The sequence below is a fragment of the Pristis pectinata genome, chromosome 5, assembly GCF_009764475.1.
Source record: "Pristis pectinata isolate sPriPec2 chromosome 5, sPriPec2.1.pri, whole genome shotgun sequence".
In the NCBI taxonomy this organism is placed as follows: domain Eukaryota; kingdom Metazoa; phylum Chordata; class Chondrichthyes; order Rhinopristiformes; family Pristidae; genus Pristis; species Pristis pectinata.
This window is the reverse complement of record NC_067409.1, coordinates 16,722,922-16,740,173: the sequence shown is the minus strand read 5'-3', so window position 1 is coordinate 16,740,173 and position 17,252 is coordinate 16,722,922. Positions and strand designations below refer to the sequence as shown.

General features: G+C 43.4%; 1 protein-coding gene across 1 annotated transcript; it reads left to right on the top strand.

Moving 5' to 3' along the window:
* Window positions 1–2,334: 2,334 nt before the first annotated feature.
* On the top strand, window positions 2,335–5,832 carry mnx1 (motor neuron and pancreas homeobox 1). The gene is made up of 3 exons (XM_052016159.1): window positions 2,335–2,809; window positions 5,120–5,280; window positions 5,536–5,832. Exons 1-3 carry the CDS (start codon window positions 2,335–2,337, stop codon window positions 5,830–5,832), a joined length of 933 nt encoding a protein of 310 aa, XP_051872119.1.
* Window positions 5,833–17,252: the final 11,420 nt, after the last annotated feature.

Below are 17,252 nucleotides of genomic sequence, written 5' to 3'. Positions count from 1 at the left end.
AACATAGTATTCGTTTTCTTTGCCACCGATCCGACCTAGTGGTTAACCTTTAAGGTATCCTGCACGAGTACCCCCAAGTCCCTCTGTATTTCTGAACTTTGAATTTTCTCCCCTTCTAGATAATAATCTGCCCGTTTATTTCTGTTTCCAAAGTGTACAACTGCACATTAAATCTCATCTGCCATTTCCTTGCCCATTCTCCTAAACTATCTAGGTCTCTGCAACCTTCCTGTCTCCTCAATTCTCCCTACTCCTCCACCTATCTTGGTGTCATCTGCAAACTTAGCCACAAAACCATTTACTCCATCATCCAAATCGTTAATGTACAAAGTAAAAAGAAGCGGCCCCAACACCGACCCCTGCGGAACACCACTAGTAACCGGTAGCCAACCAGAACAGGATCCTTTTATTCCCACCCTTTACATCATACCTACATAAACCTATGTATTGCAAACGGTTCTTGGTTACATTTAGAAGCCGTGGAAACGTTTTATATTGAACCCTTATATTTAAAATTAAGAAATCTTCTCGCTGACTGTTAAAATGACAGCTCGACAGATTTTAAGATAGGAAGACAATCGAGGGACGTAAGAGTTAGTGCAGGAAAGTGGCACTGAGGTAAAAGATCGGCCATGGTTTTATTAAATGGTGGAGCAGGTATGAGGGGCCGAATGGCCTACTCCCCCTTCAATTCCTTATGTTCTTGTGTCCTTATAGTTGTATGCTTAACTGGTGTATGATTAGAAGTTGGTTGAAGTCATAAGACATGAGAATCCGGTCTCTTGGCAGTGGAACTATTTAAAATAATTCGGAAATGCGATATCATTTTTCTAATTATAACAAAGTCGTTCAAATTTGAAGGGGGTTATTGATGTAGGAGAAGACTGGTAGAAGCCTAGGGGGATTGCTGGTGAGCAGATCCAGTTTATCATTAGCCTCCGGGAATAAAACTAACTCGGGTAAATAATATTAAAACGAACTGCCGGGATCTTCAAATGAGTGATATCCACTGACAGTTCAAGTCATTCACAATTGCAATGCGGCGTTATTATTTGGGATTGTAATATTTTGATAACTACAGATAAAACACTTGCAAAAATGTTCTCTTAATTTTATTTTAGTTTTAAGGTCTCTTTCGCTGCACTTTAGTCCCCAGCTGTTTATTTAACTCACCAAACTATCTTAGAATAAAACGAGGGGAAAGTTTCACTTGTAACTTACGGAAAGAAATCCCGAAAGCCCGAAAAGTACACATTGCACAGTCGCCTACAATGTGTTCTTTATATAAAATAAAGCACACAGTAGGTATTTACTTGCGTTCTCACACCTCTTGTGTGTGTGGAGGGGGAGGGGGGGATTGCTGTCAGTGCGTGGGGGTTGGCTAACAACATCTTCAGTCAACACAGGTGCACGGACTCATGTTAGGTGTTCTGACCGCGGGCAAAATAAATGGTAACATTTACCAGAAAGTTTCACATCAGATTCCTTCTAAAATTAAACTGTGGCGTAATGGTCTGTTCCTTCTAAAATTAAACTGTGGCGTAAGGGTCTGTGGCGTAAGGTTCATATACCTGTCAACTGGAACGAGATATTCTAAGGGTCTCCGTCCCTTAAAAAGCGTGACCCCTTGCACCAGCGCAGACTATAACACAGTTGGGTTATTTGCTTTCTATTTTATTTCCATCTATTAAATCATTGCATAAGAAAATGCCTCGCTGGAGTTCTCCAAATTTCAGAGTAATTTTCCACCCTCAAACTGGAGCTAAATCTCAAAGGGAGGAAAACAGAATTAACACCTTTAATTACTTTAATTAAGGAGATTATCTCCTCCAATAACAAACAGTGACTTCTTCTCAAATAATGTTGATGACGGCAACGAATGGGCGAGCAAGGTGTCAACAAGTGGACCAATCACCATTGGGGTGGTAAATATTGACGCAAGTAGGAGTGACGTTGGCCAATCAAAAATCCGAGTTGGCTGATTCTTTCCCCGCAAGTTTGTCTATGGACCAATGGGGAGCGGGGAGTGGGAGAAGTTGAGCGGGGGGAGCTCTTGAAATCAGCAGATTCAACCTATTGAAATATACCAAACCTTCAGCAGATTGACCAATAGAGACCCAGTTTCGCGCAGGGAAGACTGGTTTAACCAATGGGATAGAGGCCAGGATCTTCAAGCGTGAAATACTGAACCAAGGTGGAGCTGAAAGCTGCTGTCTAGTAAATACAGTAAAAGAACTAACCGGATCTGCAGGAAGAGAGAAAGGATCGTTGCATCATCTTTCCAACAAAATCTAGCGTTTTACTTTTCCTCCCACGGTTTGGAATAAAAAGCCGATGGAAAAATCCAAAAATTTCCGAATCGACGCCCTCCTGGCCGTCGATCTGCCCAAACCGCAAACTTGTTCGCCTCTTCTTGCAACTTCACCCCCGTCCTCCAGCGCCAGCCCTCCAATGCTCGAGCAGCACCCGGCCACCTCCGACTGCCTGCGCACTGACAGCCCGTCGCCTCCCAGGCTGACTCTCGGGAACCTGATGTCCAAACCCGGTTTCCTGAGCGTGCAGCAGCACCCCGGGGTGACCGGCCTTCATCCCCACGGGGCCATCCCGGCTTCGGCTCTCTACGGCCACCCGGTTTACACCTATTCGGCGCTGACGGGCCAGTCCAGCGCCTTGCCATACCCTTACCCCCAGCTAGCAGGCACTCATCACTCGGAGCCAGTCAAAGTAACGGCCGGGACGTTTCAGATAGACCAGTGGCTTCGAGCCTCGACTGCCGGGATGATGCTGCCTAAAATGCCGGATTTCAACGGTAAGCGTCCCCATTTCTTTCTAGAAAAAGAGGCAAAAATCTTGATGCAATTGCAAAACTTATTATATTGCACCGTAACTGCAAATTATAAAATCAGTTAAGATTTTAAACAGTATCGATTGTGTGATTAGCTCCCCTAAAGGATATCACGATATCAGAACAGTGGGATATTGCATAATCATTAAGCTCTGTTTAATCTTACATTAGTTGGCCGCCATTGGACAGCGAGCCGTCCGTAAACAAGCTTTCAGTTTGCACTTTAACTGCATTTAAAAAAAGAGTCATTGGATAGGGAAACAGCAGCCAAATAAACCTTCCAACTGTACACTGTTTTCAACCGTAAATAGAAACCAAGTCACTGCCCACCTTGGAAAAATAAACAGCAAAGGGGGAGTTGGTTAAACACGTTGGCCGATTGGAACATATTCCTTTGGAAGAATTCTGCCTCAGCTCCGTTTTCAATTACGAAGTTCACTTTCCCCGTTATGGTCGTACTGGCACTTAATGTTCACTGTGGAAGGAGCAAAATGGTGGGTTTAGATGACATGTAAATAAATGTTCGCCCAGCCGTAAAGATGCGAGATGCTGCAATGCACTGATTTTAGGAACACTTAAAAATAGTTATTGGGACATCGGGTTTTTTTAATGGTCCAGTCATGTGTGTGAAAAATTCCTGAGTGAAAAAATACTAATTAGGTGAGGAGTGAAAATTCTCGAAACGTAAATCTCAAACAAGGTTTCAGTGGTGATTAAATAAGGAAAAAGGAAGCGAAATGGCTGGATAATAGCCGGCTGGAAAGTGGCAAGGTGGTGTTAAAATCTCAACGCTGTTGCTGTTTGCAGAAGAGAGACTGGGCTTTTTGTTTCTGCCTATTCTAGCAGATTTGTTCAAGATGAAGCAGTAAATAGCGCCTTTTCTTTCCACCGTTTGCTGTGAATGGCGGGCTCTATGCAAACCCAGCAACAATGAGCTGACAAATCCAACATGTGGCTTATTTATTAGCCTTTGCAAACGATTCTTTATTCGACCTGATTTTAGTACCCTGTGACACGAATTCTTTCTACGTGTTAGGATCCTTTAAGTAAAATAAGCACATTCCTGTAGGTTTTTTTAAAATGTCCAGATGTCCAGCGGCCATTAAAATATCCACAATCCTAATGTTCATAGAGTATTTTAATATTGATATGAAATAGACAACGATTTCTTAAATTCTCAGTATGTGGTTTTATTTGTCGATTTAGTAATCAACGGTATGTTGGAATGAACCTGTAGGTATTTTCGCATTTGGGGTTAGGTGTACACTATATTTAATCCCTGTGGGTTAGATAGTATTGATTTAATTAAAGGATTGTCTACCTTACACTGGGATTTAGAGGGGATGCCGGTAAACGGTGGGCGTTTTCACTAAACAGAGCCAATCAACTTTCCCTGGGGATCTGGAGCTAATTTCACCCGTCTTCTATTGTACCTTTTATTGTCTGGCCCATGTTAGCCCTGTGGGAAATCAGTGTTCTTTTTAAAGAAACTATTTGAAATTGCTGGCGAATATAATATCTTAATACATCAGGAAACCACAGTTATGTCCATTTAAAGGGTTCTGCGTGTAGCTAATGATGATTACATTTAACAGATGATTCGGTGTCAGGCAACCAACGAATATAAATTGTTATCTTAGTACAAGGCCGCAAGACTGATACGGGTTACATTTCCAGTCTTTGAATTTTAACTCACAAATGACAAATAATGCCATAATCACATTTTAAAATCTGGAACTCACTGTTCTAAGTTAATATTAAATAAAGATGAGTTCGGATTAATATTTCAGTTTAAGGACAATACAATAATCCGTGAACATTTTAAAAGCTCTGCAGATGCTGAAAGTCTGCAAATGCAGTAGTCAACACATGCAAAGCAACCAAGTGGCAGTCTTTTCTATTCCGATTTGACATTTCCGCGGACCGATCAAAACGTGTGATTATTATTTAGCGGTAGACAGGTTTAAAATAAAAAAAAGTTGCCATTTGGCAAACCAGTTTGCTAATTTTCATATGTAGTTTTGTAGAGCGTGTTTATTTTAAAATCCAGCCTTTAGGAACGATACAACAACAAAAAGATGTTAGGTTAGAAAACTACATAAAACACCCCTCCCAAATACCAAAAGGATAGGTTCATATGAATGTAAGAAAAATACAAGAGCTTACCTCTCCCCTCCCTCACTCTACCCGTTATACCCTTGTAGCTATGGAAGGAATGTTAATTTGTTAAGGGATGTTCGCCTGTCATGTTGCTGCTTAACTCGTGTTCCGCAGCACAAACACAGTCCAGCATGCTGGGGAAATGCCGCAGGCCGCGAACCGCTTTTACCAGCCAGCAGCTCTTGGAGCTCGAACATCAATTCAAACTGAACAAGTACCTCTCCCGGCCCAAACGATTTGAGGTGGCCACATCCCTGATGCTAACAGAGACACAGGTAAGAGTCGCCAGCACACATTCTGCACAGATCAGTCATCTAATATAAACCGTTGGCAACTTTTAAAGCTTCCAGTTTTAATTCAGAACCGCGTTTGCGTTTGATACTTTTTTTTATATATCCGTTTGATTTACGTGGTGGGTGGGTCGTAAGGAAATTGCCTCGTACTGTTCCATGTTTTAAACTGCCCGCCTTTGCCACCTGCGCGGCTCCTGTTAAAATCTGGATCTACTTCTCTCTTTTAAACCCAAAAAGGTTAAAATATGGTTTCAAAACAGACGGATGAAGTGGAAACGGAGTAAAAAGGCCAAAGAACAAGCGGCCCAGGAAGCGGTCAAACAGAAAGGGAAACCCACGGAGCACACGTCCAACGATTTCCAGGAGAAACCTGACATTACCAAAAGCGATCAGAGCAAACATTCCAGATTAAGGAACGTTCGGGGCAGCGACGAGGAAGGAGGGAGTTTAACGTGCCCCTCGTCCGAATGTTCTTCAGACGAGGAACCGGAGCAGGCTCAGACACATCAGGGCCCAACCATGAAAATTAAATAGGTCCCATCCAGCAGATCACGCCCTCAGGCAAATAGCTCGACCTGTACAGCGTCTCACGGAGGGTCCGGACTGGCAAGTTTCTCTGAAACCAGGTTTGTTTCCGTCTTTTGCAGTTCAAGTCGCTCCATTGACGACGTCTGTAACCGATCGCCATAAACATACAGGTTCGTGTATCTCTGAACGTTAAAAAATGAAAAATTGCAAGACTGTACCGTCTTTATTTTTGTATTGTATTTATAAGAACTGGCCCATAGTTATGCATGCTAAGTTATTGTTTAGCTAGTGTGCTGTTTCGTTCCCCTACCCCAATATATTGCAATATGCTGCTGTATATAACGCACAATAAATGTTTTGTATGGAACACGGCATTGCGATTTATTTGAGTACATTTTAAACTGTGACGATCCGATTCCTTCGCTAACGTGCCACAGATGAGATAACATCGAGGCAAAAATCATGGAGCCACGTCTAATACCGCTGAACAAAATAAAGCAGGGTAAAACTTAACGTTGCACCGCCCCGGCTTCAAACCATGCACCACAGCTCTCTTCAGTCAGAGAATCAAAATATCCACATGTAGGATACAGAATTAAATGCCAGTGCCCAAACCCGAACAATAAAGAATAAAGCAGCGCGCACACTGTGTGCATCCGTGTAGAAGCGAAGGTGAAGTGCCCGCAATACAGCGCTGCCGACTGCCCGTGGGCGAGGCCGCTGCTCCCGGTGGATGTTGGCACTTTTCCTCTATCTGAAGGGCGGTTGCTAATGATTCTGTCGGATCTGTGCGAACGTGCCGTTCGGCAAACACTAGGATCGAGTAAAGCTGCAGAAACATTTAACAACCCGGGCTGAAATGGTTTTATTTTAATAAACCTTTGGAACTGCCGTCATCAATCACCGCTGTAGAGCGAAGAGTCTTCCGCTGAGGTGTGGGAGTTCGCCCGTGGACCATATGCTCAGCAGATAAATCAAACATTTATCGCCTTCCCCTTCGTTGATTTTATTGATTTTTTTCAAACTTTCAAATATTTGCAAATAAAATTATACCCGAAGGAGGCAGCGATAACTTCCTACGGTCAATCGCGGATTGGGTCTGCAAGAGTAAACTGCGTTTATAAATCCCATCCCTTCACTCAGTTCAATCAAAATAAAGACAGGAAAAGTGAATGTTTATTTTATATCATTTTTCTCCAAGGCAGACTTTATTTCCACCATCGTTTCCGTTTCAATCGTTGTGTAATTTAGCAGGCAGGTAAATGAGGTGTGACATCACGGCGCCAGCCTCACCGCTGGGGGAGAATGGAACATAACTTTGAGCACCCGAATATTAAAAGACAATCTGTTTTGAACTGCAGCGACTATCATTTGATAAAAATGGAAAGGATTTTGAGTGCATGAGTTCCGTCCCGCATTCGTCACGGCCGTAATGCAGCGGCGAATTAAAGGTTCATTTTGTGTTGAGTTTTGCTTCACTTGTTCGCGAATAGCTTCTCACTCTCCCTGTTTTCTGAGAGACCCCGTGAGTTGACAGAACGCCGCTCAACATTATTACCAGCACAATTAGTAAGAATATTTCCACAGATTCCGTAAACCTAACTCTTATTCTCCAGAATGTCAAAGGAAAACAAGTAACGAAGTTTTCTTAAAAGGTGTAGGGCCGCGCTGGAGTTTGGGGATGGGTCGGAGCGCTTGGATGTGGAGCGAAGCTCTCAATGTCTGTGATTACTTACATTTTGAGTATTCGCCGGTTTTATAGCCTGCAAGGAAATATGAACTTCTGAAAACCCAGCATTCTTTTATTCAGTCTCATCGTTCTCAGCACCCACGGGACTGGTGCGGAAACAAGTCATTCTCGATCCCGAGGGACAACCTAAGACAAGAGATAGGACGCCGGTCTGTTTTCTGACGAAACCTCAAACCCGAGATTTGTACGTTGTTTTAAAACATGGAATTTTCAGCTAATATTTTTTCAAGACCATAGTGTAAAATTAGCCAGTAAGTGGCAAGTGCTGGAACTGGTGAAAGCTTACTTTTAAAATTGATAAGCGATCAGTAATCAATAATCAGAACAGACCCTATAAATTCATGCACAAACAGTCCCTATAAATTCATGCAAGATGCAGTCTTAGATTTAAATAAGTGAAAAGGGGTGAAATATGAATGAAAGCTGTATTGATTTGGTTTTGTATCCTTGAAGATATGGTAAACACAGAATGAAGCCCGCAGAGTAAATTGAACAGGTGTTTGCAGAGGCTCTGTGGTTTTGATACTACATCGTTATCAACCCGCCTTTCATTACAATTCACCACGGCAAGAATATCTGAAGTAACAACATTTGCGAGATCGTATTAATTGTTTTATAGCCTATTTAAGGATTCATTGCTCTACTCTAATATTTTTTCACTTGCCTTGATTTACACGTATTACCTATTAGTTCTTAATCCCTCGCAATACTCAAATCCCTAAATGCCATTTGATAAAAACGATCACTTCAAGTCTAAATCCAATTTAAAGGCACCGTGTTAGAATCTGGCAAATGTTTAAAGCATTTTGTACGTAACCGGAAAAAAATCTTTCGACTTCCATCAGCGAATTATATTACTCAATAAAAGAACTTAGTTTACCGCTGCACATTTCAAAAGCACATCACGTTTTTTTAACGTGTACTAACCGCTCATAATGATCGGCTAAGCCAATTATCAATTCAAGCCGTAGAATGACTTTCCCAAATAAATTCCCGCCACAACCAGATGAGTAATAAACTAGCTTCATTCTTGCTAGTTGATTCCCAGCACAGAATTAACCACAATGATGTGGACTTGTTTGATACCGGTGGCGATAGCTGGTTTCATACAGCTATTGTTGGTAGTGCCAGCGCTAGCGAAAACATCGAAGGGCTTTCGCTTGTGTTCATATGCAAAATCGCAAAGTTGTCTGTATGTGTGCATCCAATATGAACTCAGCAGAAATTTATCCATGTTGAAAGTAACGAGTCGGAGCCCGTGGCTGTTGTTTGGCGATAAATTAAGGATCAATTCATTATTGTCATCTCAGCTAATCCTGCAATCAATTACAGTAACATTAAATATAATCACTGGCAGTACTCGTCAATTGGTAATTCATTTCCAATAATACATCGAGGACGTCTTTCTGCTTCATTTCTTCATTGGTCTGCAAGTCAATGGCTGTGTGGGCAAAAGTTACTCTGATTAGAAATATAATAGCTCACATCATTGAGAACCTGTCTCTCAGCGGACACCACACAACGAGGACACGAGTAATAAAACAATACTAAATATCAAAACAGCACCAATTGTACATGCAAGTTAAGTGTATGCGCAGCGCTGTGCCTGTTACGAGCGTGCACCGGTCACTACGTGGATAAAATGCAACTAATTTTCTTGCTTTTCTATTGTAATCATTAGTAAAATGTCTTGCGTGCTTGGCTACAGCGCTTTATTATACCGTCACCTGCCCATCAACTACACAGCAATGAATTAAAATAAAAGCGAAGGCACTTGTGATTGAAAGCTGTTTTGTTTTGAGAATGACATTGATATGAAATACTCATATACCTCAATCAGATGCACAAATAACGAACAATAAATCGACGTACACGCATAGATTCAGATAGATAATTGATAGATGTCCACCTTCCACACTAAGCTGTGACCCATTCGCAGCAGCGAGACAAAGGCTAAAATGCTAAGGGGAAATGGAGGTGAGGGACACAGTTGTGAAAACTAGGAGTTTTGTAACGTTTTGGGTTGCTTTCTAAAAAAGAATAAAGAATCTTTCAACGTGACTACGTTTGCGATGAATAACCGGGATACGAGCAGAAAATATTGATTGTATGGCCCAATTTCCAGTTGTAAGTACGAAAAATTTTAAGTCAGTTTGGAAGTTGTTTTATCACTGCGAAATCCTCGGGCATGGTGTCCTCTCTCGTTGACCAGGATATACCCCAGAAGTCGCAATCACAGCCGTAGTCCGAAAGACAACACACTCCGGCTTTAATATTTGAATTAACTAATATAAGATCATGAGGGGCATAGACAGGGTGAAAGCACATAGTCTTTTTCCCAGGGAGGGGGTGCCAAAAACAAGAGGGCAGAGGTTTAAGGTCAGAGGCGAGAGATTTAAAAGGGACATCAGAGGCAGCTTCTTCACACAAAGGAATGAGCTGCCAGAAACAGTGGTTGAGGCGGGCACAGAAACAACATTTAAAAGCCATCCAGATAAGTACATGGATAGGAGAGGTTTAGCGGGCTAGGGGCCAAACGCAGGCAAATACGACCAGCTCGCTGGGCAACACAATCGGTATGGACGAGTTTCCATGCTGTGACTCTAATTAACTCGCTTCGTTTAAAAAGGAAACCGATCTTGAGATTTACTCAACGGTGCAGAAACTTCAACACCATCCAGACCTGATCACCATTTTAGTTACCATATGCATTTGGCTGGGCAGCAAATACATTTTATGTTTTATAGCAACATGATGGCGCGTTCCTAGTAATAAACTAGAGGGCACTTTAACAGATGTTGGCCAACAACCATATGATTTGGAAATGATTATGTTAATGATCTATGGCATTTTTTTCTGAGCAATAATCTTTCACAGAGATGAAAGAAACTGTTCAATAAACTTTCAATTGCACTGATACCGCCGACGTTTAATTATATCTGACGACCCTTCCGCGCAATGATCTGCACAAGGCTGTCATTTATCAAGAACTCGCACCTTTACGGCACTAATCACGGACTCTGTACCCAAGTCCCAATGCAGTGTTGTATCTGTCAACAAACTAATCCTTTAAAACTCCGATCTCGCAGTCCCAGGATCAGCAAGGCACCGTTGCTGCATCTTGCCCGTGATAGGAAATAAGCACCATCATTGGTCGTCAGGCAAGTGGAGAGAAATCGGGAGAAATTCACTGCAATTCTGATAATTTATTATTCTTGTTCAAGATACTGTTGTTCCTTTAATGCGGATGGCAACGAGTAGGGGGACCTCCCTCGCCAGGAAGTTCGCCCCTCTGGCTTTTTTTTTTCGCCTTTATTTTCGAATCTCCTGACTGCATAGAGCATTAAATTCAATTGGCCTATCTCCTAAATTATTTTATTAACTTGCAATATTTTACTGATCGTGTTTGCTTGATCAGGTTAAGGTTTAGTTTCAGTTGGTCTCATTGCACAATATCTTAGCGATTTGGCAAACTAAATCAGAGTTTAGTTACTGCAGTTGCTGGAAATACGAAGCCTTAACAGAAAGTGCCGGGAATACTCGGCATTGGGAGTCACGGGACGTGGGTGGTCAATCAGCGCGAATGGTAATTGGGCTGCTCCTTCACAGCCCGAGGGTTTGGGTTTCAATTCTGACCGCGGGTGTTGTCTGTGTGGAGTTTGCGCGTTCCCCCTGTGGGTTTCTAGCCACTTGCCGAAGGTGTGCTGGTAGGTTAATCGGCCGCTGTAAATTAGCCCATAGTGGAAGAACCAAAAAGAAGTTAAAGGGCACGTGAGAGGGAATCAGGAGCAGGGCCATTGGGGGAAGAGTGAATGGGGCGGGGGGGGGGGGGGGGGGGGGGGGGATTGCTCTGCTGGGAGCGGACCTGGGACTCGACCGGTTTCTCTCTCATAGTAAGTAAGTGTTGGAGCAAACTGGTCATTGTTGCGATGAGAGGGCATGTCTTCTGCAGTGCTATGCAGGAGTCATTGTCTGGACCTCAGCTTTTAACACCTGCACCAATGATGTGGATAAAGAAAGCCACAGCATTATCTCCAAATTCCCTGACGATACAGAATGCAAAAGAATTTGCAAAGAATCTGCAGAGGGATATAGATCAGTTAAGAGTCTGGGCGAGAAAGTGCTGACCAAAGTATAATGAAATTATTCACTTTGGTATGAAGAATGGATACTCGGAATTTTGTTCTGAAAAGACCACTAAAGGTTGATACACAGAGAGACCTGGATGCCCTCAGGTATCATACAATGTTAACATGAAGTGACTGTAATCAGTAATGGGTCGTGGGACCAGATTCCAATCCAGCTGTGGTGCTGAAGACTTGTGCTCCAAAGTTAGCTCTGCCCCTGGCCAAACTGTTCCAGTACAACTGCACCCAGCAATGTGGAACATTGTCCAAGTGTGATCCATAGAGCAAAACAAATGTAATCATGCTAACTACTAGTGATCAGCCCACCCTCAATCATCAGTAAGACATTAGAGGGTGTTGTGGATTGTAGTCAGAAGCAATACTCACTAATAACGTGCTTTCTATTGGTCAGATTGCATTTTGCCAAGACCACTCAGTTCCAGACATGATAGCCTTAGTCAAAACACAGCCAAAGGAGTTAAGCTCCAGAGGTGAGATGAGAGTGACTATCCACGACAGCAAGCAGCACTTATCCAAATGGAGTACTGATGATGCTCAGGTAAAACTGAAGTCAATGGGCATCAAAGGGAGAGACTCATCTTTTACACTGGAGGACTGCAAATGTAGGCAGCATAAGACAGGTGATACACACCTGTGAGTCTAATGTCAGTGGAATGTTATTGGAAAATATTCTGAGGGATAGGATTAACCTATACTTGGAAAGGCAGGAATTGATCAGGGATAGTCAGCATGGATTTGTTGGTGGGAGATTCTGTCTGACTAACTTAATCGAGTTTTTTTTAAGAAGTTACAAAATGTATTTATCGGGGCAGTGAGGTTGATGTAGTCTTCATGGACTTCAGTAAGGCTTTTGACAAGGTCCCACATGACAGACTGGTCCAAAAAAGTTGACAAATTGCACCTAAAATTGGCTTGGTTATAGATGACACAGGGTGATGGTGGAAGGTTGCCTTTGTGATTGGGAGCTTGTATCAGTGCTTGGACCCTTACTGTTTGTCATATACGTTAGTGATTTGGATATGAATGTAGGAGGTGTGAACAATAAGTTTGCAATTGGCACAAATATTGATGGCGTTGTTGATAGGATGCTGGTGAGGAGGATAGGTCGCAGAGCACTTTTGATTAGCTGGTAAGTTGGGCAGAGCAGCGGCAGATGGAATATAATGCCAATAAGCTTGAGGTACTGCGTTTTGGGAAGTCTAATAAGGATAGGACATGCACCAATCATATTAGGGCTCAATGGAATATTGGGGAACAGAGGGACCACTAAAGGTGGCAGCACAGACAGTTGCGGTGGTGAAGAAGACGTACAGGATGCTGGTCTTCATCAGCCAGGGCAAAGAATATCAGAGCAGGGAGGTCATAGTACAACTTCATAAAACTTTGATTAGGCCACAGATGGAGTACTGTCTGCACTTCTGGCAATCACACTATAGGAACTTTGTGAACACACTGGAGAGGGTGCAGAGAGATTTACCAGGATGTTGCCAGGGATGGGACATTTCAGTTATGAGGAGAGACTGGATAGACTGGGTTTGTTTACCTTGGAGTGGAGGAGGGTGAGGGAGGATCTGATAGAGCTGTACAAAATTATGAGGAGCATAGACAGGCTGGATGGTGAGAAACTTCTCACTGTAAGAGAAGCATCTAAAACCAGAGAGCAGAGGTTTAAGGTAAGGGATTAGAGCGTAAGAGGAGATCTGAGGAAAAATATTTTTACTCAGAGAGTGGTGACAAACTGGAACACGCAAGGCAGTGAAGATAGGGACTCTCACAACATTTAGAAAGTATCTGGATATTTTTGAGATAAAAGTATCTGGATACAGGACATTTCTGCAGGAATTCCTCAGGGTAGTGTCCGAGGCCCAACCATCTTTGGCTATTTTATCAATGACCTTCCTTCAGTCATAAAGTCAGAAGTAGGGATGTCTGCTGATGACTGCACAATGGCCAGCACTATCCATAACTCCTCAGATAATGGAATAGTCCACATCCAAATGCAGCAAGTCCTGGACAATATCCAAACCTGGGTTAATAGGTGACAAATGTCAACAAAACATTGACTTCAGGAAAGGGGGCATTGACTTCAGGAAAGGGGGCGATGTACATGCACCTGTCTACATCAATGGTGCTGAGGTCAAGAGGGTTGAGAGCTTCAGGTTCCTGGGAGTGAACATCACCAACAGCCCGTCCTGGTCAAATCACGTAGATGCCACGGCCAAGAAAGCTCACCAGCACCTCTACTTCCTCAGGAGGATAAGGAAATTTGGTTTGTCCCCTTTGACTCTCACCAACTTCTACCGATGCACCATAGAAAGCATCCTATCTGAATGTATCATAGCTTAGTACGGCAACTGCTCTGCCCAGGACCGCAAGAAACTGCAGAGAGTTGTGGACACAGCCCAGTGCATCACAGACATCAGCCTCTCCTCCTTGGACTCTGTCTTTACCTCTCATTGTCTTGGTGAAGCAGCCAACATAATCAAAGACCACACCCATCCAGGACATTGTCTCTTCTCTCCTCTTCCATCGGGTAGAAGACACAGGAGCCTGAGGGCAAGTACCACCAGACTTAAGGACAGCTTCTACCCCACTGTGATAAGACTGTTGAATGGTTCCCTTATGCGATGAGATGGACTATGACTTCACGATCTACCTTGTTGTGACCTTGCACCTTATTGCACTGCACTTTCTCTGTAGCTGTGACACTTTACTCTGTACTGTTATTGTTTTTACCTGTACTACCTCAATGCACTCTGTACTAACTCAATGTAACTGCACTGTGTAATGAATTGACCTGTACGATTGGTATGCAAGACAAGTTTTTCACTGTACCTCGGTACAAGTGACAATAATAAACCAATACCAATACCAGTACCAATACCAAATAACATTCACACCACACAAGTGCCATGCAATGACGATATCTAACAAGAGAAAATCCAACTATAACCCCTTGACATTCAATGGCATTACCTTCACTGAATCCCCGGATATTAATATCCTGAGGGTTACCACTGACCACAAACTGAACCAGGTCAGAGGCTGGGAATCTTACAGTGAGTAATGCACCTCCTCACCCCTCAGAGTCTGTCCATCATCTACAAGGTTCAAGCCAGGAGTGTGATGGAACACTCTCCACTTGCCGGGATGAGTGCGGCATCAGCAACACTTAAGGAGCTTGACACCATAAAGGATATAGCAGCCCACTTGTTACACACCCCATCCACAACTATTCACTCACTCCACCACCGACGCACAATAGCAGCAGTTTGTATCGATGACAGGAGGCACTGCAGCAACTCACCAAGCCTCCTTAGGCAGCACCTTCCAAACCCACCACCTCTACCAGATAGAAGGACAAGGGGAGCAAAAGCACAGAGAACACCACCACCTAGAAGTTGCCCTCCAAGCCACACACCATCTTGACTTGGAAATATATCGCTGTTCCTTCACCGTCGCTGGTTCAAAATCCTGGAACTCCCTCCTTAACAGCATTACGGGTATACCCACACCTCAAGGACTGCAGCAGTTCAAGGGCAACTAGGGGTGGGTAATTAAATGCTGGCTCATCCTGCAAAGGCCACATCTTTTGAATGAATTTAAAACAAAAGTATGAGCACTTGAATAGAAGGTTCTGGTAACTGGGATTAGAACAGATGGGTCAACAAACAATCTGCTGGAGCAACTCAGCGGGTCGAACAGCATCTGTGGGAGGAAAGGAATTGTTGACGTTTCAGGTCGAAACCCAGCTTCAGTTTGTTGCTCCAGATTGCAGCATCTACAGTCTCTTGCGTCTCCTTTAGAATAGCTGGGTACATAATGTTTGGCAAGGTGGGCAGAATGGCCTGTTTCTGTGATGTACATCTCTCTGATGAACAAAATAGTTAAAATTGTTGGAGGTCAATCATCCCAGCTCCAGGACGTCACTGTAGGAGTTCCTAAGGAAGGTGTCCTTGGCTCAAACATCTTTAGCTGCTTCAACTGTGACTTACCTTGGTAGTGTAGCAGTTAGCGTAACGCTATTACAGCGCCAGCAACCCGGGTTCAATTCTGGCCACTGTCTGTAAGGAACTTGTACGTTCTCCCCGTGTCTGCGTGGGTTTCCTCCAAGTGCTCTGGTTTCCTCCCCCATTCCAAAGACATACGGGTTAGGAAGTTGTGGGCATGCTATGTTGTCGCCAGAAGCGTGGTGACACTTGCGGGCTGCCCCCAAAACACCCTATGCAAAAGATGTTTTTCACTGTGTGTTTCGATGTACATGTGATTAATAAGGATATCTCATTCTATCTTACCATAGGCTCAGGAGTGGGGATGCCCAGCAATAACTCTCTCCAAGGGACAATTTAACCACCTGTCCTTTATATTCTATGACATTACCATCACTGAGTTCTTCAGTACTGAGGTTGCCACTGAACAGAAGTTTAACTGGAATAGCCACACAAATGAATTTAGAATAGGTCAGAGGCTGTGCATTCTGCAGCAAGGACCTATCTCAAGACTCCCAAAGCCTCCTCACCACTTACAGGAACAAGTTAAGAGTATGATGCCTGGAAGATGGTCTTTGCCTGGCATTTATGTGGCATGACTGTTACTTACTGCTTATTAGCCCAAGTCTGAATATTTACCCAGGATTAGTTCTTTGCAGGTACTGGCTATTTCATTTGCTGAGGAGTTGCTAATGGAGTTGCTAATGAAATTGGGCATTGTGCATTCATCAGCGAGCAGCCCACCTCTGACCTGACGATGGAAGGCAGTCATTGATGAAGCAGATGAAAATGATTTGGCCTTGGGCACCCACTGAGGAACTGCCACAATATCCTTATCACTATCCATGATAGAGTACCTGTTTGTTGGCATACCACCCGCCACTTGAAACATTCACTCCATTCATCATCAACACACTGTGATTACAATGTAAACCCAGCCAAAAGATTCACTTCAAATACTTGCCTTGGCTACCCCAACAGCACCACCCAATCATGATCTCTGTCATTCTGACTGGTTGCGTCATGGCCTGGTACGGGAACTTCAATGCACAGGAACGCAAGAGGCTACAGAGAGTGCTGGGACTCAGCCAGTTCCGTCAGGGATACAGCTCTCCCCGCCATCCAGGACATCTACAAGAGGCGATGTCTCAGGAAAGCGACATCCAGCATTAAGGAGCCCCACCATTCCAGCCATGCCCTCTTCTCCTTGCTGCCACCAGGCCAGAGGACCCACACCTCACGGTTCAACAGCAGCTTCTTCCCCACTGCCATCAAGTTCTTGAACTGACCTGAAAAACCCAAATTCTCCCTCGGACTATACTTCCCTCAGCTTGCACTAATGTTGTTATGATTATTCTTGTTTATTCTATCATGTCTGTATAATTTATGTTAATTTAAGTTTATGTAATTTATGTTTGTAATGTATTGTGCTGCTACTGCAAAAACTAATTTTCATGGCATTTATAGCCTGGGTATATGTGCCCATGACAATAAACTTGAAATTGTACTATCAAAGAGGACAATAGCAACAAGTGCATT

What these genes read in the sequence shown, in the direction of transcription:
- mnx1 (XM_052016159.1), top strand. Translation starts at nt 2,335, where the DNA reads ATGGAAAAATCCAAAAATTTCCGAATCGACGCCCTCCTGGCCGTCGAT. An exon ending in TAAAATGCCGGATTTCAACG is followed by an intron (nt 2,810 to 5,119) that starts GTAAGCGTCCCC and finishes CGTGTTCCGCAG; the next exon opens with CACAAACACAGTCCAGCATG. An exon ending in TGATGCTAACAGAGACACAG is followed by an intron (nt 5,281 to 5,535) that starts GTAAGAGTCGCC and finishes AAACCCAAAAAG; the next exon opens with GTTAAAATATGGTTTCAAAA.